Source organism: Puma concolor, chromosome C1, assembly GCF_028749965.1.
Source record: "Puma concolor isolate L17-30 chromosome C1, mPumCon1.1.hap2, whole genome shotgun sequence".
Lineage (NCBI taxonomy): Eukaryota > Metazoa > Chordata > Mammalia > Carnivora > Felidae > Puma > Puma concolor.
In genome coordinates, this window is record NC_141674.1 from 204,915,304 (window position 1) to 204,942,326 (window position 27,023).

Here is a 27,023-nt window from a genome sequence, read left to right on the forward strand (position 1 = left end):
AGAGAAGGACAGAGGATCCGAAACAGGCTCTGTGCTGACAGCAGAGTCCAATGCAGGGCTAGAACTCGTGAACCGTGAGATCATGATCTGAGCCAAAGTCGGATGCTTAACTGACTGAGCCACCCCGGCGCCCCTCAACCAAATTCATAATTCCAATAATACCCCTTCCCTCAGTTACCCTGTCTTCCCTGAGTCCAGAGTAATCTGCTCTCTGCACTCCCATGGCTCTGATCTGCCCTTTTCTTGCCACCTTATTCCTTCTCACTAGACTAGTTGTGTATGTGTCTCAGTTGTCACCCTTATCAGGCAGAAGGCTCCTGAAATCATGACCATGCTTTGTCCACTTCTCAGCTATCGTAGCCACACCTGGAGGCCCTCCTGGCTAGTCTGGGGCTATGAGGACCACAGGGATTGCATGGGAGGTAGTAGTGTGGGGGGGAATCAAGATCCATGTGACTTTCCCAGTCCCTGGAACAGCCTGGGTGACACACAGAGGCTGGGCGGGACATGCATCTGCAAAGGGTACTAACGAAGATCTGCCTAAGCATGGAGGTTGGGATGGCAGAAGAAACCATGGAGCAGCGGTCTTTACAGTGTGGTCCCCAGACCAGCAGCATCCGCATCACCCTGGGAATATGGTAGAGACGCACATTAGCATACCCCCTCCCTTAGAAACTCTGGGGGTGGGGCACCTGGGTGGCTCAGTCAGTTAAGCGTCAGACTCTTGATTTCAGCTCAGGTCACGATCTCACAGTGTGTGAGTTTGAGCCCCGCATTGAGCTCTGTGCTGACAGCAAAGAGCCTGCTTGGGGTTCTCTCTCTCTCTCTCTCTGCTTTCCCCGGCTGGCATGCACATGCACGTGCCATGCATGCTCTCTCTCTCCAAATAAATAAATAAACTTAAAAAAAAAAAAGAAACTCTGGGGCTGGGGCTCAGCAATCTGTGGTTTAAGCTCCATCCTGATGCCCCGTGAACTTTGAGAACCACTGCTGTAGAGTCAGGAACCTTGCTCAAGGTGGGAGGCCAGGTGGTCCTGTGGGAAGCACTTGGGCTTTTCAGATCCCTGCCCTGATAAGTGGCCAAGTGAGGTGAGCTCACCTCTCAGGGTTGTTCTTCCATGAAGATCACAGGGGTCCCTAAACTTTCATGTGCATAAGAATCACCTGGTGTGCTTTTTTAAAATGTATTTTCCTGACCCCCATTTTAGGACATCTAATTCTTCAGAGTAAGACCCAGGAATTTATAGATTAAACAGGCTCCCAGGTGGTCCTGATGTGGGTGGCTGAAAAGCCCTGGTGTAGAAGGCCTTTCATGTAGGTGACTGTGACTATATTTATCCTTAGAACATCTCAAGGGATGTTGGGACCAGTATTGAGCTGGATGCACGGGTCTGGGGAGGCTCCCTCACAGTGGTATTTTCATCAAGTGAGTCTGGCCTGGGAGCAGTGTTGAAAGGCCACACGTGTGCACAGAGTCGGCATGTTTTGGGGTGGTGGGGTGTGTAGGGGCAGCACCTAACCAATATGTGCATATTAGGTTATACCCACTTCCTGGCTGGTATAAGAATGTTTCCCACCGTGAGAGCCAGGCTTGTGGGTGGAGCAGGACTGGCTACAAAGATGGTCTGGGTGGTGGGATCAGTAAGAAGTGGGGTGGCACCAGAGCCTGGTGTGGAACCCCAGAGGTTCTGGGAGCTGGAGACAGATCCTTGCTCAGTGTCTCCGGGCGGCCTCAGGACCTTGATTCACCTGGTTGCTGGATGCCCTCAGGGTGCAGTTCCCCCAAGCCACCACCAGGGGTCTCTGAGGCTCCCTGCAAACCTTGCCAATCTGCTTTAAGTCTCTGCTCTCCCTTCTTGGGCCCCTGAGCGCCTGCAGCGCCATCCAATCTCGAGGTGACCTTGGAGGTCACCAGGCACCACAGAGAGGAGGGGGCTCCCGCTTTCAGGGCCCATGCCTGTGGTCTCAGCATCAGCTGGTGGCCAAGGCCCGGGCAGATGTTCTCTAAATGCCATTCCGACTTGCCTCCCCACCCCCACCTCAAGAGAGCCAACCTGAATGGTGGGCCCCCCTCCTCTGCCAGTCCCCTCCTCCTTCTTCACTGGCAGTGCTGGGAAACACAGGTCATGGCTTGGGAATGTGGCCCTGGGTTGGGGGGGGGGTGGGTAGTGATAGGAGGAAGGAAAAGGACATATGACTTCTCAACAGCTCCCCTGTTCTGCTGCTGATCTCCAAGCCCTTTCCCCAGCCCTGGTACAGAAGGATGCTAGTTGTGGGGCATTACGGGGGAAGCAGCCCCTGCCTCGTGACTGTTGGTCCTGGTAGAGCTGACAGGGTGAGGGACAGTTGCCAACAGGTACCCCTGATAGAGCCTGAAGGAAGAGGGGTGAGTGCAGGCCCGGTGCCCCTGGGTGGTACAGGGCCAAACCTGCCATGGCAGTAGTGTGGAGGCAGAGGTGGTATTCTGGGCCCCCTCAGGTTGAGGAGGGTATTTCTGGGAAGAGGCTGAAGGTCCTGACAGTTCCCTGATTCTCAGCACCAGAAAAAACAGGGTATGGCCTGGCTCCAGGATTTGAAGCTTGTCAGCACATTCCCACGTGGGGAACAAGGGGCATCATAGGGGCCACTTGCCATCGGCCCCTCATCTGGTGGGTATGTCAAAGTGAACGGGTCAGGGCAAGCATCTTAGGTGCTGCAGTGAAGATAGCACCCCCATCTTTCCCTGGGGACTGAGACCCCCGCACTTTGAGTCAAGGTACCACCGAGGGGGCTTTGCTCTTGTCAGGGTCTAGAAACTGTAAAGAGAGAAAAGGCAGGTCCTGCTGCTTGGGAATGAGCAGGGTGGCTAAATCCAGCCTGGCTGCGCTCTGCCCCTCCCCTCTCCTCCCCCTCCACTCCAGGGCCCGCACTGCTTGTGGTCTTAGCAGGCACCACCTTCCCAGCCAGCTGCCTGCCTGCCACCGAGCCTGTCCCTGCCCTGCCAGCCCCCACCTCCTCCTTCCCCTCCTCGGGCTCCTTCCCCTCCCCCAGGCCCTCGGGTGTAGAGCCTCTGAGTGAGTGGGGCTAGGCAGGCTGGGATCTTGCTCCCTGGGGAGCTGGGTGGGGTGGGCAGTGGGCAGGCAGCAGGAGGGCCTGGTGCCAGGGCAGAGCCTTCAGGACAGGCACAGCCTGGGGTCTGTGTGCAGAGTCTCGGGTGAGTTGGGGTGCGGCCCTGTGGGGGGGCTGGGCCACAGGGGCTTGGGGTGGGGGAACCAGGAGGAGGGGCCAGGGGGCTGTGGTGGATTCATGTCTGTATTTGGTAGTCGGATAGGAGCCAGCTCAGTGAGGCTGGGCCCCTGGCCAGTTGCAGGAGAGGGCGTCAGGGCCCTGGGGACACCCCTCCCCCAAAGCAGACACTCGTGCCCCCCTCCTCTCCCGGTCTCAGCTGCCCTTCTCTGTGGATCACTCAAACTGCTTTTCCATCCCCTGAGAGTTTTGGGGTCCATGCTCTAGGGCTGGGGCCAACAGGTGCCCCTGGGGTATTTGGGGCAGGAAGCTGAGAAGGGAGAGGGGGAAGGGCAGGCTGGACAGTGCCGCCTCATTGGCCCTGGCACTGTCCGGATGGGGCTTGTCTGAGGTGTGTGTTCCTCTGCACCAGGCCCAGCTCACCCAAGAAACGGGTCCCTGGCTGTACCACTCTGGGGACCATCTGCATTAGGAACCTGCAGTTCCATGCCAGGAATGTGGGTTCTCTGCTCCAGTGGAATTCTAAGCCTCCTTTCGGGCCCAGACGGCAGCCCCTCTGGTGCCTGAATGCCTTGTCCCAGGCTATTGCCTATGGTTCTCCCCCCCAGGAGGGTCAGCAGCGTCAGTGTTAGGAGAGTCTGTGGCAGAGAAGGATTCATGGGCTCAGGGACAGGAAACACCTGAGCAAGGTCATGCAGCAAGCAAGTAGGAACCCCATGAAGTGAAATCAGGGCAGGACTGGCCTATGTCCTGGGCTTTGCGGGACATTCCAGACCTTATCAGGCCCTTGATCTGGGGCTGATCTAGCCAGCTCTGTCATTCTCTCTGACCCTTCTTCCCCCCCGGTGTCTCTTTCTGTGCCACTGTCTCTCTTCTGTCTCTTTTCCAGGAGGGTCCACATCACCTTTCAGCAGCCCCATCACCTCTGATGAGGAATACCTGAGTCCCCCAGAGGAGTTTCCAGAGCCTGGGGAGACTTGGCCCGGAACCCCCGCTATGAAGCTCAGTCCCAGCCAGAACCGCCGTTCCTCTGACACTGGCTCCAAGGCACCCCCCACTTTCAAGGTCAGACCACTACGGCCAGCCCCCGGGCAACCTCATTCCTTCATGTGTGCCTTTGTTCTTGGGGCCACACCAGGTTTTAGCAAGGCCTATTGCTTGGCCCCATTAACCCTTCTTACCTGGAGCCAGCCTCTGTCAGCCTAGTGTGGAAGAGGTTTCTGTCCCAGAATCCTCTGGCCCCCAGGCCACATCTGGGTCCTGAATGTCTCCCCTGACACTTTGGGGTCCCCCCCCTTCAGGTCTCACTTATGGACCAGTCAGTAAGAGAAGGCCAAGATGTCACCATGAGCATCCGTGTCCAGGGGGAGCCCAAGCCGGTGGTTTCCTGGTGAGTAGCAGCCACTGGCCACCACGGGCCAGCTTCCCCCATTCCAGCCTTGGCCCTGGGAGGCCTGGCTTTGGGTTGAGGGGAGTGGACCCTTTGTGGACTTCCCTGTGATCTGCCCAGGGGTCTATCCCGGGTCCAGTGGTGCCACTCCCTTAACACGCCTTTGTTCAGGCTCATTCAGGGCTTCTTCTGGGGTAGGGTTTGGGTAACAAAAGATCTCCTGTCTGTCCAGTTGGGGATGAATGGGCAGGAGTCGTCTCTTGGAGAAGGCTGCCCATGCCCACCCCCATCAGGTGACAGCGGGGTGATTTTCAAGGCCTGCTCTGCTCCCAGACCTGCGCTAGGCCTGGGCATAACAGTTTGTATCTGAGCTGGCAGAGCCCAGGGTTAAATGTGGGCCTCAGCTGCACTGCTTCCTCCTGGGTGCGTAGAACTTTGATTACTCAGAAGAATCGCTTAGATTCTTATTATTTGGATTCTAGTTTTCATCTGTAATTGATTGTCTGGTCCCCTGTGATTTTTTAACATCGTAAGTTATTTCTTAGCCCTTTTGGGAAGTGAGAAAGCTATCTGTTGGTTACAAATAATAAAAAAAATAAGACACGAAGACATTTCAGAGCTTCCAAGAACTGAAGAGTGTAGTTAGGTTCCAAGGAAGGTTAAGATTCAGGTGGGCAGAGGAGTTCTGGAAGTTCCTGGGGGTGGGGGAGGATCTCAGAGTCACGGTGAAAACTTGGCCCTGTTAACCCAAGGGTTAACCCATGGTCAGTGAGACAGATCTGACAAGTGGACCAAAGACGGGGTGGGGGGTGGAGGAGCCTGCTTGGCTCTGCAGCCCCACTTCCTGGTGCAGGCAAGTCAGGACCTGGGCCCCTAGACTGAGTTCCTGTCCTTCTGACAGGCTGAGAAACCGGCAGCCGGTGCGCCCAGACCAGCGGCGCTTCGCGGAGGAGGCAGAGGGCGGGCTGTGCCGGCTGCGGATCCTGGCGGCTGAGCGGGCCGACGCTGGCTTCTACACTTGCAAAGCGGTTAATGAGTATGGCGCCCGGCAGTGTGAGGCCCGCCTGGAGGTCAGAGGTGAGTGCCTCACGCTCTCCATAAAACCCACCCTGCCCGCCGGCCCTGGCCCCCCCCATCCCCAGCCTCTTCCCTGCTCAGATGCCAACTTTCACACAACCTCAGTTAGAGGACGCCAGAACAGAAAGGGCCTTATAAAATCCTGTAATTTGTTGCTTATATTGCAGTTGCGTAAACTGAGGCCCAGAGAGGGGAAGTGACTTGCTCAAGGCCACCTGGCAAGTTGTTCAGTGCTTAGTCTACTATGCAGTACTGCCTTCCCTATGCTTAGTCGCACCTGCTCCCTGATACTAGCCAGAGAGAGACCCTACTTCCTGCCACCAGCTGTCCTCTCCACACACTCTTCCAAGCTTTGGTCACCTTGCCCTTTCCAGGCCTCTCCCTCACAAACCCCCTCCCTGCCCCTTTGCCCTCCTACCCATCCCATTGCTGTGCAGAAGCTATTGTGGTTGGAGGTTGCAGTGGGGAGAGTCTGATAGCTGGACCCGTTCCGAGGGGCCCTTGGGGTGACTTGGGCTTGAAGCATTGCCAGGGACCCCAGGGCTGTGAGGGTGAGCAGGGCCATGGAATGTGGAGAGGCCTGGGCCCCCAGAGTTGGGGCATGAGGGCAGGGGGCCTTTCAGGCAATGGGGATAGCAGGCAGGCCTTAGCCAGGCTGCCCTTGGGGGGCTGGTGGTGTTCCTCCCAAGGGCTGGCTGTCAACCTTGCCTTCTACTCACCTTTCTCTGTGGGCAGCTCTTGGCTGGGAACCCTTCCTTAGTTCTGCACTCAGCCATCATCCCTCCCTTCCTGGTAGGGCGAGCTTCTGGATACCACCAGCCCCTGCTGGAGCTTAGACCCTAACAGTCACCATCACCTTCGCGGGGCCCTCCCTATCTCAGTTACCTGCCCTATGCCTCTTGTTCTTGGAGCTGCCACTCCTTGGTCTCTGAATTCTTCAGCTCTCCCTGCTCCCATTCCCTGGCCAGTTCCTTCCCCTCCAGGGTCTGGCTCTGCCTTGCTTCTCTGTCTTAACCCATGTCTCAGTGCTTCTCTCTCTTTGGGATTCCTCCTGACATCCCCTGGGCTTTGGGTACCCCTGATGCCTTTTCCCTAGTTGCCCACAGCTTCTGCCCACCCAGGAACCCCAGAGAGCTCTGCGGGCTCTGCCCGGCCTCTGGCTGGCTGCCAATCCCCCCATCCCAAGGCCGATCTTGGAGGGAACTGAAAGTGGCAGCGTGCCCTGGCAGTTTTAGAGGCAGGTCTCCACGTAGAGGGGCCCTAGCCAGGTCTGCGTGGTGTGCGTGCCTGTGCGTGCGTGCGTGTGTGCGTGTGCTGCACTAACCTGCCGCTTGCTGACTGAGGTTTTTGTCTGTACACAGGCGAGTGAGCTCAGGGGGCCGACTGCGCTCCCCCCGCTACCCTCCGAGCCGCGCCCCTGTCTCAGGCACCTCTCGGACCTCGCTGTGTTTCACTGCCTCCTGCCCACAGACCCTGCCGGCCCGCCGGCCTGGACCCTGTCCCAGCTTCCCATTCCCTCCCCTCTCCACCTTATGCAGCATCCTGGGGTAGCCCATGGGCCCCTAGGGACCCTTCTTCCCCAAGTGGACATATGGCTGGGCAGCCCCCACATGGACTGAGTGCCAGGAAGGGGCAGCCATGAGGGGTATCAAGACACCCCCCCCAACTTCTCCCTGCAGGGGAGCACCCAGCAAGCGCATGTGCTACCGCTGCTACAGGCCCTGTCTGTCTCTCCGTTTGTCTGTCTGTGTGTCTGTGACAGTCAGGGAAGGATGCCTCTGAGCTGGTGTGGGGTGAGGCAGAGCGGGACAGGCCAGGGCATAGCCTCTGCAGGATGGAGGGGCCTAGGAGGGCAGGAGGCTGTTGACAAGAGGCTCATGAAGTGGGGGGCAGTGCACTGACCATTCCAGAAGTGGGTTTCAAATGGCACAACACTTTCTATTTCACAAGAGACTAAAAGCCAGAGGCCTCAGGCCCTATGCTGATGAGGAGGCCTGACCAAGTCCTGCTCTGGGCAGGTTTAGGGCTCATTTGGGGCTCCCCTTTTCACTGTCAGGGCCTGGGACGCTCTGTCTGGAAATGAGGGTGTTAGCCAGGCTTGGCGAAAGAGTGAGGGCCTGCTGTAATGGGTGTGGAGATATTTGGAAAAAGTTGTTTCTTAGCTCAAATAAAGTCCAGTTTGTACCCAGCTGGTGTGCTGTGTTTTTTTTTTTTTTTTCCGCCGCCGTCTCTGCCCCTACGTGGCCCTCTCAGTTTCCCTGCCCTTGATTCCTTCCCACTTCCCCTGAGTCCACCTTCCCTGGCCCAGCTTGCCATCCTGAAGGCAGGCCCTGGAGTTCCTTGCTGTCCTGGCCGGGTGGGCGGGCTTTCCCTGTCTCCAAAGGAACAAAATGCATCTCTCTCTCTGTATCTGTCTGTCTCTTTGTGTGTGTGCGTGTGTGTGTGTGTGTGTGTGTGTCTCTCCCTCACCCCGTGTGTCTCTATTCCTCGCGTGCCCCCCTGTGGCCGCTTTCCCCCCAGCACATCCTGAAAGCCGGTCCTTGGCCGTGCTGGCCCCCCTGCAGGACGTGGACGTGGGGGCCGGGGAGATGGCGCTGTTTGAGTGCCTGGTGGCAGGTCCTGCTGACGTGGAGGTAGACTGGCTCTGCCGAGGCCGCCTGCTGCAGCCCGCACTGCTCAAATGCAAGATGCATTTCGATGGCCGGAAATGCAAGCTGCTGCTCACGTCTGTGCACGAGGACGACAGTGGTGTCTACACCTGCAAGCTCAGCACGGCCAAAGGTAACTGCCCGCTCAGACCCGAGGGCTGCCATGGGCACCCCAGAGCTGGTGGGAGGGGACCGGAAGTGTAGGAGCTGGGCGCAAAGTAAGATCATGCGGTACACCTGCCTCAACACTCGGAGTAGCGCCTGGCACAGAGGGCCTTCTGTGTCAGTGTCAGCTGCTGTTCCCGTAGAGAACCAGTCTGCTGAGGTGTAGCAGAACCATCCGGACTTGGGTTCCAATTCTGGCCCTGCCACGCACTGCCACGTGACTTCGGACAAGTTACTACATCTCTCTGAGCTTTAGACTATCTGTAAAACGAGATCACGAGACTCGCTATCTTGTAGGGGAATAGGTCAGATTAATGAGATAACATGTGTAAAGAACAAAGTACAGCACAAGGCTGGCAAAGGGTGGCACCTGATAAATGTCACCCATTATTATTATTAATGACATCTCTGACCTGGTCTCTGTCCTCATTGGAAGAGCAGAGATGACACCTCACCAGCTTGTGGTGATGAGCCCCTTAGGTGACGCTGGAAGTCTTTGTAAAGCAGGAAAGGATCCAGTTGGCATAAGGGGCTGTTATTTCCCCCAGAAGATTCCTTGTGGGCTAGCTTCACGGGGTCTGGGATGGGTGGGAGGAGTGGAGGCACAGCCCAGGCCCAGAGGACAGTTCCGAGGGGAGGTGAAAGGTGTGGGGGAGGATCGAGGTTTGGCTTCCAGGCCCCTCTCCTGGAGCTGAGCGGAGCTTCGTCCTGAGTGGGCAGGGGCGGTGACGAGGGGCTCCTGCTGCTTCCCCAACCACCGTGGCAGCCTGCCGCCCACCCTCGCCAACCTCCACCCTCCTGAGAAGGCCAGGTCTTTGGGTCTTGCCTACTACCTCATTCTGGTGTCTGGAGACCTTGCTGGGCTCTGCCCAGGCTCCAGCTCCTGGCCCAGCTCCCCTTTCCTGCCTGGCATATGAGGGCAGGACCTGTGGGTTGGGGTTCCTGGGACTCCGTGGCCTTCCCTGCCCCAGTGCTGACCTCCCCCCCGCCACTAGATGAGCTGACCTGTAGTGCCCGGCTGACGGTGCGGCCCTCATTGGCGCCCCTGTTCACTCGGCTGCTGGAGGACGTGGAGGTGCTGGAGGGCCGGGCGGCCCGCTTCGACTGCAAGATCAGCGGCACTCCGCCCCCTGCCGTTACCTGGACTCATTTTGGTATGGCCCTCCACCCTGCAGATGTTGGGCGCCTCCTGAGGGCCAGAGGGCCGGCTGGGGGGCCCCCACTGAGCCTGCTCTGCATGCCCGCCCCTCCCTCCCCCAGGCCACCAGGTGGAGGAGAGCGAGAACTTGCGGCTGCGGCAGGAAGGAGGTCTGCACTCTCTGCACATCGCTCATGTGGGCAGTGAGGACGAGGGGCTGTACGCCGTCAGCGCTACCAACGCCCACGGCCAGGCCCAGTGCTCGGCCCAGCTCTACGTGGAGGAGCCTCGGACGGCTGCCACCGGCCCCAGGTACCGTGGCGTGCCCGGGGCTCCCAGGGCTGCCTCTGTGTAGCCTCGGCCCGTGGTGGGAGGGGCTGCTCTGGGCATCTGGGCAGCTATGTTGTTCTTACAGCTCAAAGCTGGAGAAGATGCCCTCTATCCCCGAGGAGCCGGAGCAGGGCGAGCTGGAGCGGCTGTCTATGCCCGACTTCCTGCGGCCACTGCAGGACCTGGAGGTGGGACTGGCCAAGGAGGCCATGCTGGAGTGCCAGGTGACCGGCCTGCCCTACCCCACCATCAGCTGGTTCCACAATGGCCACCGCATCCAGAGCAGTGATGACCGGCGCATGACACAGTGTATGTGTCTACGGAGGGACCCTGGGGAGTGTCCCCTCTGGCACCCTCTGCACACACAGTACCTTCACCTTCTCCCTGCCCTTGAGCCTTCCCTTTCTAGCCTGCCCAGGGATGGGGCGCTGCCGGGGAGGGGAGTGCGCAGGCGCTAGGAGGTCATGGCCTCCTTCCTTGAGTTGCACGGCGCCACCTGCTGGATCACCGCTCTGCGCCTGGGGTGGCCCCCTTAACACTTGCTGGACAGGCCCTACAACTTGCTGCTGACCAGCTGCAGGACTGTGGGCAAGGTTACGGAACCTCTCTGTGCCTCAGTTTCCTTATCTATAAAAGCTTGTTATGAGCTTTAAATAAGTTAATACATATAAAGCACTCAGAGCGGGGCCTGGTAAATAGCCAGTGGTCAGTAAATGTTAAAAATATTATTATTGCTATTGTTTTTGTCGTTGCCATTATTATCCTTGTTCATAAAGCAGTGTTGCTCACACCTTCCTGGAGAAATTTCAGTGAAAAGGCCAGTGTGGGCAGCGTCTGGCTCCAAAAGGATGCTTGGCCAGGGTTGTTAACAATACCAAATAAAGAAAAGGAGCCAGGGGAGAAATACAGAGGAACGTATCTGGGACCGTGTCCTTTCCGCCTCAGATATTTCTCTCGGCGGTATCTCATTTCCATCCTGGAAAGGATCTGAGTCTCATGGGAAAAGATTTATCTAACCCCATCAGACAGCCCATGCTGCGACCGTGGAGGGTGCCTCTTACCGCTGCGACATGACAGAACTTATCTTTCTTGAGCACTCTGTGAGTCCCAGGCCCTGAGTGCTGAAGGCCTGACATCATCAAGGGCCTATAAGGCAGGTACTATTATCCCGGTTTGCAGGCAGGGAAACTGAGGCTTACAGAAGGACAGGGACTTGCCCAAAGGCAGAAAAACACCATCTGACCCTGGCACCCACCTCCTAACCAGGATGCCCCCTGTCACCTGTGCCCCACTCCCCTACCCCACTGTCCAGTGCCATCACTGTGGCTGTGACCCTTGTCCTCACAGCCCCCTCCTCGGGCTGTCTGTTCAGCCCACAGGCTTCCTGTCTCTCATTCTGCTTGAGGCCCCGGTGGGTGTCTCTTGGGATCTGAGCTGGCATCTCAGCCTCTGTCTGTATCTGGGGTCAGCGGCAGCCCTTGGTCTCTCTTCCTTTATAAATAGTGTCAGCAGAGATAAATGAATGGGTGAGTGTTTCACGTGGCGATAACCACTAAGAGAGGGGAGGGGTGTTTGGGGATGGCCTTGACGTGAAGGAGGATAGTGCAGGCCTCTTCCCCTTCACACCCCCGCCTGAGATGGCCTCCTTATCATCATTCAGGGATCACAGTGTAGAAAAGGAGGATCAGAATCAGAGGGAAGCAACTTCAAGCCATGGTTCCATCACTCATTAGCTGGGTCACCTTGGACAAGTCCATTAATGTCTCTGATCTCATTGGTAAAATGAGCATCATCTTGCAGGGTTGTTGAAAGGATTATGGAAAAAAGTACATGTCAAGTAGCTGGCATAGACTGGGCACAGAACAGACAACTCTTATTATAATTTATAATCTAACATCTTTGGCACTTACTGTGTGTAAGGCGTCGGGTACTGGGCCTGACAGGACAAGTTAGCCCTGTCTTTAAGGAGCCACGACACATGTAAGTAAAGAGGAGGAACTACCCACAGCAGTGCCGGGCACCCCGGGGAGGGAGTCAGGGATGGGGGTACAGAGAAGGCTTCCCAGGCTGGCATTCACTTGATCTGTGTCTTGAAGGAGAAGGCCTTAAGTAAGGGAAGAGTATTCCAGAAGGGAGGAATTTCGTGAGCAAAAACCTGGAGATGGAACTCCTGGGGCTTGTTCAGGGACCTGATGGCTTGTCAGGGTTGGAGGAAGAGAGGGAGACATGGCCGGGTGGGTGTTTGGGCTGAGGGCTTTGGATGCTAGTAGGTACGTTGAGTGCGGTAGGTGCCGTCAAGGTTTCCAGGTCGGGAGGTAGCATGCAATGCCATTGGTAGAGTGTGGACTGTGCCAGTGGAGGGCTTTTTTGGGTGCCGTGCTGCAGACGGGACCAGCAGTGGCCATGCGGGATGAAGAGGGGACTGAGGGAGGGGCCCTAGGAATGAAACCTGTCAGCACTTTGATGCCCAGGTGTGACCGCCAGAGGTGCAGAAATGAAGGGTAGTTAGCGGGGTAGGAACTCACAGAGGGTGAATCAGTGTGGGAGAAAGATGAGAAGTCACTGGAGGGACAGCCAAGAGGGGCTAGGGCTGCAGGCGTAGGCTTGGCAGCCTGGACTTCGGGTTTGCTGCAGGGTGGACGTGCTTCTTGCTGTCCGCCCCCCTCTTGCCCCCTCGCTGCTCCCTCAGTGGGTGAGGGTAAAGGGCCAGGCCTGTGGTGGCATGGGTCCGGCCCTCCAAACCTCCTCACTCAGGCTCAGTGTCATTGTCTCCCTGCCCACCCCCCAGACAGGGATGTCCACCGCTTGGTGTTCCCTGCTGTGGGACCTCAACATGCCGGCGTCTACAAGAGTGTCATCGCCAACAAGCTGGGCAAAGCTGCGTGCTATGCCCACCTCTATGTCACAGGTAAGGCAGGCACTTTCTCGGTCAGCTGGCTTCTGCCTACACAGAGGCCTAGGTGAGGGAGGGGCCTCCCTTCCCTTTATGCCCTTTGGAGCCACTTGGCCTTGCCCTTGGCCCTGTGGCTGTGCCTCTGGTCTCCATCCCACTGTCCTGAGGCTTGGTGATCCTGCGGAGCCATTGGGCCCTAAAAGACCCAGCAGACCTCTGACCTCTGGCTTTCAGATGTGGTTCCAGGCCCCCCAGATGGCGCCCCGCAGGTGGTGGCTGTGACTGGGAAGATGATCACGCTCACATGGAACCCCCCCAGGAGTCTGGACATGGCTATTGGTGGGTCAGGCTGCACAGGGCTGTGGGGTGGGGATGGAATGTGGGCAGAGGCACCCAGGCAGGGGCACCCAGGGAGCCAGGATGGGGAGGCAGGACCCAGAGAGGTGTACCAGTGGAGGGTAGGACAGAGCAGGGGACTCGGAACATGGCCAGGAGCTGCTATGCCTGTCTCCTCTCCAAGGTGGATAAAGCCCTGGGTCCGCATCAGGGGAGGCCACAAAGGGGGCCTCCACATTCCCTTTCTCAGAGGGACTGGGTGTTTGGGTCACGATCCTGGGAATAGCCTCCCCTTCCCTGTGCATATGACTTCTCCCTGCTCTGTACCTCAGTTTCTCCATCTCAGGTTGTAGCAAGAAATTGGGATATGAGTTAAACTCCCTCCATGCCTACAACTGGACCCCATGCCTGGCACCTGGTTGGCCCTGAGCATGGCTGGCCAGGGTGGAAAGAGCAGATGGGAGGTAGGCAGAAGCAACAGGAGAAACTGAGGCAGGTCCTTAGAGCAGACTAATGATGAGTTTCTGGGTCCTGAGCCAGCTGAATGGGGGTGGGGGGACAGGGGGTGTCCCAGCAATGCCCACCTCTAGCAGCTACTTCCCCACTAGACCCAGACGCCCTGACCTACACCGTGCAGCACCAGGTTCTGGGCTCAGACCAGTGGACAGTGCTGGCCACGGGCCTGCGGGAGCCCGGGTGGGCAGCCATGGGGCTGCGTAAGGGGGTCCAGCACATCTTCCGGGTCCTCAGCACCACCATCAAGAGCAGCAGCAAGCCCTCACCCCCCTCTGAGCCTGTGCAGCTGCTGGAGCACGGTGAGCCTGGGTACTTCTATGGGGGTGGGGGTGGTTGGGGCTGCTGGGCCAGGGAACTGGGTCTTCGTGGTGGAGGCTCAAGGGCTGATCTAGACATTCTAGCTATGGTGGGAATAGCACGGCTGGGGGCAACCTTGACCAGTCCGAGCACGTTTTCCTCCTGAAAGCTGCATGCACAGTGGGCAAGGCTGAGGCTCTGGAGTCAGACAAGCTCGGGGCAAATTCCCCACTCTGCTACTTCCTGGCTATGTGCCCTAGACAGATAGCTGAACCTCTCTGAACCTCAGCTTCCTCATCTGTAAACACGGAGCTCCCATGGTGGTTGGCGGGTGGTTAAGAGCATACAGGACACTAAGGACCTGGTATTAAGCCCAGCACCAGCTCGTGCTCTTCTCCGTCCAGGCCCACCACTCGAGGAGGCGCCCGCTGTGTTGGACAAGCCGGACATCGTGTATGTGGTGGAGGGACAGCCCACCAGTGTCACGGTCACCTTCAACCATGTGGAGGCCCAGGTCGTCTGGAGAAGGTGGGGCCCTGCCTTGCATGCCTCATTCCCCACATGTGGCCGTCCAGCTCTGGCCATCCTGGCCTGACCCCCACCCTGTGCCCGGATGCTGGGTGACCTCCCTGTCGTGTCTCTTAGCTGCCGAGGGGCTCTCCTAGAGGCACGGGCAGGTGTGTACGAGCTGAGCCAGCCGGATGATGACCAGTACTGTCTTCGCATCTGCCGGGTGAGCCGCCGAGACGTGGGGCCCCTCACCTGCACTGCCCGCAACCGCCACGGCACACAGGCCTGCTCAGTCACCCTGGAGCTGGCAGGTGGGTGACAGGATGCTTCCTTCCCTTCCCTCCCTGTCAGGCCCATGGTCCTTGCCTTATGCCCCCAGGTGCATATACCCTCCTGTCAGGCCTGGCCATCTAATGGCTGTAATAATACGAATGCTAGTAGAAATAACAGTGATAGTACGAATAAGATATTTATTGAGCACCTAGTATGTGCCAGGCTCAGTGCCAGATACCTTCCGTGTATCACCTCATGGAATATTTACGTTAGCCCTGCGATATGGGACTGGTTATTATCCTCATTTGACAGATGGGAAAACTGAGGCTTGGAGAGTATGCTAAGTAACAGGCCCAAGGTCACACAACTTGATAAGGACAGGAGCTGGGATTCAAGCCTGGATGCCCAACGCCAGGGCCAACTCCTGGCTCCCGTGTTAAACACAACAGGAAATAGCACCTCAAATGTAACAAGTGTAAGGGGACCAAGTTTAATTTCAAAAAGAAAAAAGCCCAAGCGAGCACATTTGATTAGCAGACTCTCAGCTCTGGGGACCCTGGCTGCCCTTTTGCACTGGTCTATTTGACAGACCCTGCCAGCCTTTGCAGTGAGGACCCTTTTTATAATTTCTCCTTTAAAGATGTAGGCTCTCAACCGGTGGCATGCGTTAAGTAGTAATTGTCTTGTTTTCCGGTTTGTTAATTAACTCTAGGCATATGTACCCGCCACTCAGAACTTCAGATCAGCATGAGCTAAACAGTGTTACCTGCTGAGTAGATACAATTCCAACCAAAGGCAAAGAAAGTGACATTTTAGTTAGCACAGGCAATCATATCTGGATAAATGTACATTTGCTGGTGCTTTAAAAAAATTGTTCAAGTTCACTTGAAACCTTCCAGTCCTTTGACCTTCACGGAATAACCCCCCACCACCTCTGGACGAGAAACCAGATTCCCCGAGGGGTGGGAAGGGATCTTGAGCGTGGAAGAGAAGTGGCCGTAGGGTGTGTGAGGAAGAAGTGAGGGAGCCCTGCTGGCCCTGATATGGATGGGGGATGGGCACCGATCATCTGGGTCCCCGTGTCCCTTTTTTGTGTTTCCTCCCTTGCCCAGCTTCTCCACCCGCCCCCCCCCCCCCCCCGCCCCAACACTTCCTACTCAGCTGCCACTTTGCTCCTTGAGCGTACCATCTATAGGGCTCATTTTTCTTCCCAGATAGAGGAAGAGCCTTAGGGTTTGGGAAGCCCTGGCCACTGAGAGCCCTGCAGCCCAGCAAGGCTGGGACAGTGACTGTGTTCCAGTTAGCTGGGACTAGAACAGGCCTGGGGCTTGGATCTTCATGCCCCTCCCACTGTGCCCACCACCCCCCAGCCCCCAGGCAGGGCAAGTGGAATTGCCTCCTTCCTCCATATCTGCCCCACGGTAGGGTCTTATTCACTCCCAGGGTGCCCCCCTTTTATCTCTACAAAGTCAGACTGGGTGCCTGTGATGGGTGGTGGTCCCTGCCCTGTGCCCCTGTTCTTCCCTCAGGGCCTGCTCACTCCCACTCCTCTTAAAGCTGAGACCCTCAAACATGCTCAGGAGGTGGGGCACTGGCAAGTCACAGGTTCCTCTGTGAAGCACGCTAGAATAGGTATTTAATTCCATTCCAAGAATTAGAAGCCACTCTGCCAGGAAATAACATGACCGCATGATATGCGTAGAGAATGAAATCACTGTCACATGTGGGAGAGCAAAGCTGAGGATTGGTATCTGTTTGTTCATCTTGTCATCTCCCAGATGGCAAAAGGCCCCTTTAAACATTTAAACAAGATTTAGAGAGAAAACGTCAAGATACGGGCAATGCCATCCGCAAATTTAATTCAGGGTCACAGCCTGAGCTGCCTTCCGGGGCCCAGGACAGTAAAGCCCGAGGTAGGGCTGTGCAGAAGGGCGGTCACCCACAGGGGGCAGCATCGAGCCACTCTGCGCCAGCCCATTAATGCAGTGAGGGAAGAGGCTCACTCAGCATGGCCAATCCTGATTTTTTCAAGAGAGGCAGGAAATCCAGATTTCTTTTGTGTGTCAAAATCTCCTAGTTTCAGAGCTGGCAAATGAACACTGAGGGTCCAGCAAAGCAAGGCTGCACCCTCTGGCTTAGGTTTTCTGGGATTTGTAGAACATCACATATGGATTTACAGGCAAGGAACTCTGGTGTTCCCAGGGGCCGAGTTTGAGACCCCGGTGGGTGGGGTGCTGGGGTGTAGGGGCTTCTGGTGTTCTGCCTGAGCCTGTCACTGAGGGAGGGAGGGCTTGGAGAGGGACTGAAAAGGCACGCCCTCGTGATCTCAGTGTTGTCACCTTCCCTTCCTCACCCCACCCCTGTGTATTTCAGAGGCCCCTCGATTTGAGTCCATCATGGAGGACGTGGAGGTCGGGGCTGGGGAAACCGCACGCTTTGCTGTAGTGGTTGAGGGGAAACCACTGCCAGACATCATGTGGTACAAGGTCAGAGGGTGACAGAGGCCTCAGGGAGTCCTAGCATGGGGCTGGCTGGGAGCCTGAGGGTGAGGGAGGAGGGATTTCTGGACAGGAGGGGTCTTGGCAACATTAGGAGGAGGGGAGCCTGGACAGAGAAGAACAAAGGTGCTGCCAGAGGTGTGGCTAGGAGAAGAAAATGGGACCCAGGGTGCCGTGTGACAATCGTGGGTGTTTCAGGAACCAGGGGACTAACTGGGTGGTGCAGGGCTATTACTGGGAAATAAAGTGGAGCCAGTTTCGGGTGCTGAAGGGAGCAAGGCCCCTGGGGCAGCGATAATATCGAGCCGTGGGGTAGGAGTGTTCCTGGCACTTGAGGTAGGGCTGAGACTGGGTCTCAGTCATGGAGATAAAGGTGGGTCCCAGGTAGAGGTAAAGCCAGGCCTGGGCTGGAGGTGACGGCCAACTCTGCAGGACGAGGTGCTGCTGACCGAGAGTAGCCATGTGAGCTTCGTGTATGAAGAGAGCGAGTGCTCCCTGGTGGTGCTCAGCACAGGGACCCAGGATGGAGGCGTCTATACCTGCACTGCACGGAACCTGGCTGGCGAAGTCTCCTGCAAAGCAGAGTTGGCTGTGCGTTCAGGTGGGCTGGAGTGCGAAGGGAGAAAGGCAGAATGCTTGTTCTCGGGAATGCCATGTGAGCCCCCAGCCAGGAACCACTCACCAGGCTCTTCCCTCTTAAACCACCACTATCTTCCAGCGCCGGCACCCCACGTCGGGCCCCCAACATTCCTGGTCCTCTTTTGTCTCCTTCATCTGCCTTGCCTGTACCGGTCTCTGCCCTCGTTACTCTCTTGCCTTCCCCCACCTAACACCAGGCATCTCTTCCCCAGCCCAGACAGCCATGGAAGTAGAGGGGGCCGGGGAGGCCGAGGAACAGCGAGGAAGGAGACTCAGCGACTTCTATGACATCCATCAAGAGATCGGCAGGTGTGGGGCCGGGAGAGAGTGCCAAGCCTGGGAGCCAAGGGCGCCTGGGTCTGAGGCTAGGAGGCCTTGGAGAGCCAGGGCTACCTCGATGACGGAGCCCCTCACCTCCCTGTGTCGTCACCCAGGGGTGCCTTCTCCTACCTGCGGCGCGTGGTGGAGCGAAGCTCTGGCCTGGAGTTTGCAGCCAAGTTCATCCCCAGCCAGGCCAAGCCAAAGGCATCAGCATGGCGGGAAGCCCGGCTGCTGGCCCGGCTCCAGCACGACTGCGTCCTCTACTTCCATGAGGCCTTTGAGAGGCGTCGGGGACTGGTCATTGTCACCGAGCTGTATCCTGGGATAGGCTGGGCGGGTAGGGGACACGTGGCCAATTAGCAACATGTTTTATACTTTACAAAGTGGTCCCATTGACCTTTAGGAGGTGCTGACCACCTATTAGGAAATGTTCCCATCGATGATTGGGAGTTCTGAAGACATCTTGTCAGAACTTTACAGAGTAGAGTCTGGAGACTTCTGCAAAAAAACAACACTTTTTAGCTCCCCCACCCCTGTCTTTTTAAATTTTTTTTTTTTAATGTTTATTCTTGAGAGAGAGAGAGAGACAGAGACAGAGGATGAGCGGGGGAGGGGCAGAGAGAGAGAGGGGCACAGAATCTGAAGCAGGCTCCAGGCTCTGAGCTGTCAGCACACAGCCTGATGCGGGGCTTGAACTCTTGAACTGAGAGATCATGACCTGTGCCGAAGTCAGACTCTCAACCATCCGAGCCACCCAGGCACCCCTTTTAGCTTAAATTTACATAGCATTTAGTGGGTGCCTGGCAGTGCTCCTAAGTTTTGCCAATATTAACCTATTTAATCCTCGTGTATACCTATGTCATGGAATTTTTTTATCCCCATTTTACAGATGATAAAACTGAAGTACAGAGAGATTAAGTAACTCATCCAAGGTCACATGGCTAACAAAAGACGTGTACATGAAATACAGTACAATATATCGAAGTGGATCCAATATATCCACTTTCGAAGTGACCCCATTTCAGATGAGCATCAGGACTGGTTTTATTTGAAAGGTTGTTTTCATGAAGAATAGATTTTGCCCTTCCATGAGAGCTCTGTTTAAACAGAGGCACACTGTGATAAGGTGGTCAGCTTGTCTCTCCCATTAGCTGGGTGACCATATCCTTCACACCAGCCTTCCAGTCTACACTTTAAGAGCCCAAACCTCAGAAAAATGACCATTTGTTAAATGTCACAGGTCATTCTCAAAAAGAGGCAAGAAGTTCCATCCATGGTCCACAAAATTCTGCTCTAACTTGGCCTTTTTAAATAGGTAACGAAAGGGTATGAGTGAAGATGTCATCCCCATTCTCCACCCAAGGGAACCTAGGCTCAGAGAGGTTGGGTGACTTGCCTGAGACCCCACAGCAAATGAGAGTTCAAGCAGGGTGGTCCCATCTATGCACCCAGATGATAGGGAAAGGGTGGAAACACAGAACTAGTATTACATATGTTTTAAGGGGAAGGAGAACTCTGTGCAGAGCCAGGATCTGACTTGAGCTCTAGGGGTAGAGGGCACTGCCCGGGGAGGGCCCAGGAGTTGGCCCTACTGTCACTGTTCTCCTTGATCTGGGACATAGATGCACAGAGGAGCTGCTGGAGCGAATGGCCAGGAAACCCACCGTGTGTGAGTCTGAGGTGAGGGCAGTGGGTGGTAAGGGTCAGGTTGGGCACCCGTGGTTACCCACCTGAGCTCTGAGAATTGAGGGGTGGGTCCTGGGCATGCCGTCCATGCCCATGAATAGGCCAGGGGTGGTGGTGGAGAGGACTGTTAGGCAGGCAGGACCAGACTTCCCACGCTGGGACTTGCACAGTCCTCTGTAAATCTCAGTAGGCCCACTGGCCCCTACCTGTGTTGTTTCCCAGTCTTCCCCCCATAAACATTCCTCAGATATTTCTCTCGGGAGGCACCCCACCTCAACTCTATTTAGTCTCACTGCTGTCCCGCCATGGAGGGCTGTACAAATTGTACACTGCACAGTTCTACTTATTATAATGTAAATGGCTCGCTCCTATATTTGTGCTGTGCCCAACCTATACAGTTGTACTTGGAGGCCCCAGATCTCAGAAACCCCAAACCTATGTTTCAGCTACCTCCACCAGCCGGCCATCTGAAGGCCACTTCTCAGGCATGGCCTGATCTCTTGCCACAGCCCTGGTGGTGAGCAAACCTAATACCCCACCCTTGCCCCCGCGGACTTTGGGCCTCCTGTTTCCACAGATCAGGGCCTACATGCAACAAGTGCTCGAGGGAATATGCTACCTGCACCAGAACCATGTGCTGCACTTGGATGTCAAGGTGAGGTGCAGGCGGGGGTGGGGAGCAGGCAGCCCCCGTGGGAGGCAGGCAGTGGGGCATCCCCCCCTCTTCACTCAGCTCCCATGCCTTCCCTTGTGTTCTGCAGCCTGAGAACCTGATGGTGTGGGATGGCGCAGAGGGTGAGGAGCAGGTGAGGATCTGTGACTTTGGGAATGCCCAGGAACTGACTCCAGGAGAGCCCCAGTACTGCCAATACGGCACACCTGAGTTCGTGGCACCTGAGATTGTCAATCAGACCCCCGTGTCTGGAGTCACTGACATCTGGTAATGCTGGCATACTGGGCCACGGGTGGGCCAGGGCCTCTTCCCTCAGTGCCGTGCTGGGGTCTTGCTCGCTGGCAGAGAGGAGCCTCACTAAGCCCAGATTCCTCCTCTGACAGTAGGTCTATTGACCATGTTTCTACCTGCCCCTCATCAGTCAGAGTTGACCCAGTCACTCAAGGCCTTAGCCCTCCCTGTCCATCCTTGGCTCCTGATCTCCCCTAGGTGCGGGGACTAGGGCCATCTTGGCCATCTTGCCTCCCCCTCTGTGGCCATCTTGCCCCCTCTGTGGCCATCTTGCCTCCCCGCAGTGAGGGAGGGCAGCTCTTTGGCTCCCAGAGTCCTCTGTGCTTCCTGGGCTGGCCCTGCCATGACCCTTGACTCCTCCAGGGACCTTGAGACCTCTGGGTTGAGAGGCCTCCTGGAAGGAGGCATCCCTGTGCCCATTTGTCCCAGTGAGGACACTCCTCACTAGATTAGCGGTAGCAGAAAACCGCTCACTGCTGGTGGGAGGCGGGCTGTCCACTTACCCCTCGATTACTCTCTTTTCCCCACAGGCCTGTGGGCGTTGTTGCCTTCCTCTGGTAAGGACCCCTCTACACCCAGTTTCCAATGGTCTCCTAGCAGGCCCACCCCTAACATTTGCAGAGCCTGGGGCAGGAGAGCAGTTTAGGGCCTGCAGCCCACCCCTTCTCTTTCTCCCCCCTGCAATGTCAGGGGCCTCACGTGCATGAATGTGGATGCCTCGGGCTGCGAGTCTAAGCTCTGTCTGCCACCACGCTCCTCCGTGAAGGGCGGTCATGCTAGCAGCATGCTTGGGAGGCTGGACAGAGAGAGGCCCGTGCAGGCTCAGTGCCATCTAGGCAGGGTATTATAAGGCCCTGAGTGTTCAGAACAGGCACTAGAAGAAAGAGGCTCAGGCTCAGGGCGGCATATCCCCTGGGCACAGACTCTTCACCTCAGGAACAGGCCGTGGCTGGAGGAGGGACAAAATAGGTCCTCTAAAGCATGGGTGCAGGGCCCAGCTGGGTGCTCAGGTCTCAAAGCAGTACTGCCTCCTCACCTATTTGGCAGTGGGGGGTGGCGGCAGGACAGGCAAGAGTCTGAAAGACTGCCCTCTGTTCGGATTCACCCTGCCTCTGCCTTCCCCAGAGCCCCAGGGCCTCCACCTGTCCCCAGCCCCATGTCCCCACTGGCATCCCTCATAGTCTCTGCCTCAGCCCAGGGCCCCGCCCACCTCTCATGCTGGCCCTCTCTGCCTCTGCAGTCTGACGGGAATCTCCCCATTTGTTGGGGAAAACGATCGGACGACATTGATGAACATTCGAAATTACAACGTGGCCTTCGAGGAGACCACATTTCTGAGCCTGAGCAGGGAGGCCCGGGGCTTCCTCATCAAAGTGCTGGTGCGGGACCGGCTGTGAGTACAGGGTCCTGAGGAGCCCCCCACCCCTCAGAGTCCCCTCATGCCACCCCCCACTCCTGACCCAGGCTCTGCCCTTAGATGTTCAGTCTCTCAACTCCTTACAGGCCCTGTTTGCCCATGTGTTGACTGGCTCTCTGAATGAGTGATGGACCCCTTCTTAACCTTCATTCCTTTACAGGAGGCCTACCGCAGAGGAGACCCTAGAACATCCTTGGTTCAAAGTGAGTCTCTTGCAAAGTTGTGGTAGAAGAGGTGGGGGGAGAGAACATTATTAACAGCTCCATTTATTGAGTACCTACTGTGTGCAGTATAGTCTGCGAGAGGCAATTTATAACCATATGGTCTGTTAGCCTCACAATAGCTCTGCATGGAAAGACATTGTTACTCCTGTTTTGCTAATAAGCAAAGTCATCAGGGTTTTCCCTGGCTCTCAAGACCAGCCCTGGTCCTCCTCACTCCTGTGTGTCTGCCTCTGTCCTGCACTGCGGTTGGTGGGTGGCCCGGCTAGACCGGTCTCTTGGTTTTGAGCCCTGTGTGGCCAGAACTCTCACTCATTCATCTTCAAACCCCAGCACCACAGGGCAGAGGGGTGGAGTTCAGCATATGACCCAGAAAGAGTGACTGAATAAACCATCCATTGAGTCTTATGCTGGGTCAACTGAAGGTTGAGGTCATTCTGGTATCCGTCCTTGGATTATGAGCCTTGTCTCTCAGATCATAAATGAGCTCTTTTCAGACACCTGGGTGGGAGACTGAGGGAAATATCTGTCTCCGTCTGGCCCACCAAAGCTCCAGATGTCTGGGACGCCGGCTCTGCGTGAGACAGGTGGTGAGCTGGGGAGTGGAGCCCAGGCCAGGGGCCCAAGTGCAGGCTCCTGAGGGCAGCCAATGTGCCAAGACGGTGTAAGAGCCCTGGTGTAAGCCCCAAACCCACACGAAGAGCCACTGACTTTCTGCCCTTCCACTTAGGTTCAGGGATTTTGTCATTCATAGGCACCTTGGCTGTGGGAGTTGTGACAGATCTAAGGGGAAGGGACCCCTAGGAACCCAGACTCAATGCTGCCCAGTCCACTGTCCCCTGCTGTGGACTTTGTCTCTCTGTTGCCAAACCTTGAGGGTCTAGGTTGGCAGAGGACTTTTTCTCAGGCCCTCTTTCCTGGGTTTGCAGACACAGGCCAAGGGCGCAGAGGTGAGCACGGATCATCTAAAGCTGTTCCTCTCCAGGCGGAGGTGGCAGGTGAGTTTGCCTGGGCCCTGCCTCTGTGCCTTCCACCTTTTCGCTCCGCAGTTTTTCTCTTGAACCCTGCCTTTTTTCTATCACGTGCCCTCGCTCCCCACTCGTCTGTCTTCATCTACTTTTTATTCTCTCAACCCCCAGTTTCACTCCCGTTCCCCAACCCTCCGCCTGCCTGGGGTCTTCTCCCCTGGGGCTGAGGTGGGCTTGAGTGGGTCAGTCTGGCCTCAGGGGTCCCTCTCAGGTCTGACTCCAGTACCTTGTCTCCAGCGCTCCCAGATCAGCTACAAGTGCCACCTGGTGCTGCGCCCCATCCCTGAGCTGCTGCGGGCACCCCCAGAGCGGGTGTGGGTAGCCATACCCAGAAGACCACCCCCCAGTGGGGGGCTCTCATCTTCCTCTGACTCTGAGGAGGAAGAGCTGGAGGAGCTGCCCTCAGTGCCCCGGCCACTGCAGCCTGAGTTCTCGGGTTCCCGGGTGTCCCTCACCGACATTCCCACTGAGGATGAGGCCCTGGGCGCCCCAGAGGCTGGCATGGCCACCCCCATGGACTGGCAGGAGGAGGGAAGGGCCCCCTCTCAGGACCAGGAGGCCCCCAGCTCTCAGGCCCTCCCCTCCCCAGGCCAGGAGCCCCAAGCTGGGTCCAGCCCCCAGCGGAGAGAGCTCCGGAGGGGCACCTCTGCCGAGAGTGCCCTGCCCCGGGCCGGGCCGAGGGAGCCGGGCCGGGGCCTGCACAAGGCAGCCTCTGTGGAGCTGCCGCAGCGCCGAAGCCCCAGCCCGGGCGCCACCCGCCTGACCCGGGGAGGCCTGGGTGAGGGTGAGTATGCCCAGAGGCTGCAGGCCCTGCGCCAGCGGCTGTTGCGGGGAGGCCCTGAGGATGGCAAGGTCAGTGGCCTCAGGGGCCCCCTGCTAGAGAGCCTGGGGGACCGTGCCCGGGATCCCCGGCTGGCACGGGCTGCCTCCAGTGAGGCAGCCCCTCGACACCAGCCCCCACCTGAGACCCGGGGCCTGCAGAAGAGCAGCAGCTTCTCACAGGGAGAGGCGGAGCCCCGGGGCAGGCACCGCCGTGCTGGGGCGCCCCTCGAGATCCCCGTGGCCAGGCTTGGGGCCCGCAGGCTACAGGAGTCTCCCTCCTTGTCTGCCCTCAGTGAGGCCCAACCACCCAGCCCTGCGAGGCCCAGCGCCCCCAAATCCAGTGTCCCCAAGTCTTTGAAACCTCCTACCACCACACCCAGTGATGCCCCGCAGCCCTTGGCACCCCAGCCTGCCCAAGAGAAGGCCCCAGAGTCCACGCTGGAGCCGGTCCCAGCCCCCAAGCCCACACAGCCCTCTGTGACTCCGCAAACCCCAGTGGCCCCCCTCACACCTTATGCCCAGATCATGCAGTCGCTCCAGCTGTCAGGTCACACGACGGGCCCCCTGCAGAGCCCTGGGGCATCTCCATCAGAGCCCAGACCCCACCCTGCTGTGTTTGCCCGGGTGGCCTCCCCACCTCCGGGAGCCTCCGAGAAGCGCGTGCCTTCAGCCGGGTTGCCCCCAGTGCTAGCCGAGAAAGCCCGGGTACCCACAGTGCCCCGCAGGCCAGGTAGCAGTCTCAGTAGCAGCATCGAGAACCTAGAGTCAGAGGCTGTATTCGAGGCCAAGTTCAAGCGCAGCCGTGAGTCGCCCCTGTCGCGGGGGCTGCGATTGCTGAGCCGCTCGCGCTCAGAGGAACGCGGCCCCTTTCGCGGGGCCCAGGAGGAGGACGGCATGTACCGGCCCAGCCCGGCAGGAACGCCACTGGAGCTGGTGCGACGGCCGGAGCGTTCCCGCTCCGTGCAAGACCTCAGGGCGGTCGGGGAGCCGGGCCTCGTCCGCCGCCTCTCGCTGTCGCTGTCCCAGCGTCTGCGGCGGACCCCGCCCGCGCAGCGCCACCCAGCCTGGGAGGCCCGCGGTGGGGACGGGGAGAGCTCGGAGGGCGGCAGCTCGGCGCGGGGCTCCCCGGTGCTGGCCGTGCGCAGGAGGCTCAGCTCCACGCTCGAGCGGCTGTCCAGCCGGTTGCAGCGCAGCGGCAGCAGCGAGGACTCAGGGGGCGCATCGGGTCGCAGCACGCCGCTGTTTGGACGGCTGCGCAGGGCCACGTCGGAGGGCGAGAGTCTGCGGCGCCTCGGCCTCGCACACAACCAGCTGGCGGCCCAGGCCGGCGCCAGCACGCCCTCCGCAGAGTCCCTGGGCTCCGAGGCCAGCGCTACGTCCGGCTCCTCGGGTGAGGGACAGGGGCAGAGTGGCCGGTAAATGTGTGAACACGTGCGGGTGGGGGGTGGGGTGGAGCTGTGATGACAGGTGCAGAGCCCGGAAGAGGGTGGGAGGGCTGGAAGGAGGCTCTGGGAGGAGGAGCTGGAGGTCCTGGAGAGGGGGCTGAGGCTGGTTTGGGAGCAAGCTGCGGTGGGGGCTAGAAGTTCTCTACTTCCCTGGGCTGAGGGCCTCAGGGAGGTGGGAGCTTTCTGGCACTGGTTGGGCCAGGGCTTATGGGCCTGGGTCTTCACAGCTCCTGGGGAAAGCCGGAGGCGGCTTCGCTGGGGCTTCTCTCGGCTGCGAAAGGACAAGGGGTTATCACAGCCAAACCTCTCTGCCACTGCCCAGGAGGATTTGGGTCACCAGTATGTGCGCAGTGAATCAGGTAATAGAGGCCTGCTGGGTGAGTAGCCCCCTCCCTGCCTCAGGAGCGGTCCTTGAGGACGCTGGGCAGTAGTGGAAGGGACCCAGAGTGGGGAAAACAACGATAATAATAGCATTAACTGATCCTGTTGACTAGTAATGCTGAGTGTCCTAGTAAGTGCTTTACAAGCGCTGCCTCATCTAACCTTCCCACGTTGTTTAGGAACTGTTCTTATCATCATCCCTATTTTATGGGTGAGGAAACAGGTTTAGCCATGCTAGCCGAGAGTTGGACTGCACGGTCCTCTGTAGCCAGAACCCAGAGGTGGCTTTGGGACACCGTACGTATGCCTCTCTTTGGCTAGCCTCCCCCTCCAAATGTGTGTACGTACAAAGACATTCTTTCTCTCCCAGCCCAGCGGCCCACAATCTGGACTGTGCCCCCAATTCTCTACTCCTCCAGAGCCCTGAACACCCTCGCTGCCCCTTCCTGTCCTCCCTGCCCCCACAGAAGGCACTTGTGTGGGGACAAGCAGTCTTCAGGGCTCTTTGCTGAGGGGTGGGGGACTCGGCATATGCCCTGGTCTGTTTCTCTGCCCAAGTATCCTGGGGCTGCAGGGAGAGAGGTATTCTCCACCTGGGGTCACCCCAGTTCCCCACCAGAAAAGGGCTCATTCTTCAAGGACCACAGGCAAAGCCTTTTGTGGGGAGGGCAGCTTTTCCAGACCAGCACGCAGAAAAGAGCAGGCCCACCAAGCCCGGCTGTGTGCGGGATCTTTATCAGTCACCGCTCCGATCTTCCCCAGTTTCCTGATAAAACTCCTCAGCACCGTTCCAGCCATGCCTC

General features: G+C 57.7%; 1 protein-coding gene across 9 annotated transcripts in view; it reads left to right on the top strand.

Annotated features, from left to right (window-relative positions):
• SPEG (striated muscle enriched protein kinase) overlaps nucleotides 1–27,023 on the top strand; it is a 56,882-nt gene that overhangs the window by 22,559 nt on the left and 7,300 nt on the right. For all 9 annotated transcript variants that reach the window (XM_086719715.1, XM_086719717.1, XM_086719709.1 and 6 more), the window contains 25 exons: nucleotides 4,115–4,290; nucleotides 4,527–4,615; nucleotides 5,517–5,692; nucleotides 8,213–8,473; nucleotides 9,501–9,659; nucleotides 9,766–9,955; nucleotides 10,059–10,282; nucleotides 12,762–12,881; nucleotides 13,101–13,205; nucleotides 13,811–14,017; nucleotides 14,420–14,543; nucleotides 14,661–14,836; nucleotides 17,172–17,284; nucleotides 17,729–17,897; nucleotides 18,148–18,244; nucleotides 18,370–18,570; nucleotides 19,879–19,936; nucleotides 20,520–20,597; nucleotides 20,704–20,882; nucleotides 21,437–21,463; nucleotides 22,147–22,299; nucleotides 22,484–22,526; nucleotides 23,474–23,542; nucleotides 23,810–25,784; nucleotides 26,067–26,198. In XM_086719715.1, coding sequence (XP_086575841.1) covers nucleotides 4,115–4,290; nucleotides 4,527–4,615; nucleotides 5,517–5,692; nucleotides 8,213–8,473; nucleotides 9,501–9,659; nucleotides 9,766–9,955; nucleotides 10,059–10,282; nucleotides 12,762–12,881; nucleotides 13,101–13,205; nucleotides 13,811–14,017; nucleotides 14,420–14,543; nucleotides 14,661–14,836; nucleotides 17,172–17,284; nucleotides 17,729–17,897; nucleotides 18,148–18,244; nucleotides 18,370–18,570; nucleotides 19,879–19,936; nucleotides 20,520–20,597; nucleotides 20,704–20,882; nucleotides 21,437–21,463; nucleotides 22,147–22,299; nucleotides 22,484–22,526; nucleotides 23,474–23,542; nucleotides 23,810–25,784; nucleotides 26,067–26,198 — 5,301 coding nt within the window. The remainder of the gene's footprint in view (nucleotides 1–4,114; nucleotides 4,291–4,526; nucleotides 4,616–5,516; nucleotides 5,693–8,212; nucleotides 8,474–9,500; nucleotides 9,660–9,765; nucleotides 9,956–10,058; nucleotides 10,283–12,761; nucleotides 12,882–13,100; nucleotides 13,206–13,810; nucleotides 14,018–14,419; nucleotides 14,544–14,660; nucleotides 14,837–17,171; nucleotides 17,285–17,728; nucleotides 17,898–18,147; nucleotides 18,245–18,369; nucleotides 18,571–19,878; nucleotides 19,937–20,519; nucleotides 20,598–20,703; nucleotides 20,883–21,436; nucleotides 21,464–22,146; nucleotides 22,300–22,483; nucleotides 22,527–23,473; nucleotides 23,543–23,809; nucleotides 25,785–26,066; nucleotides 26,199–27,023) is intronic.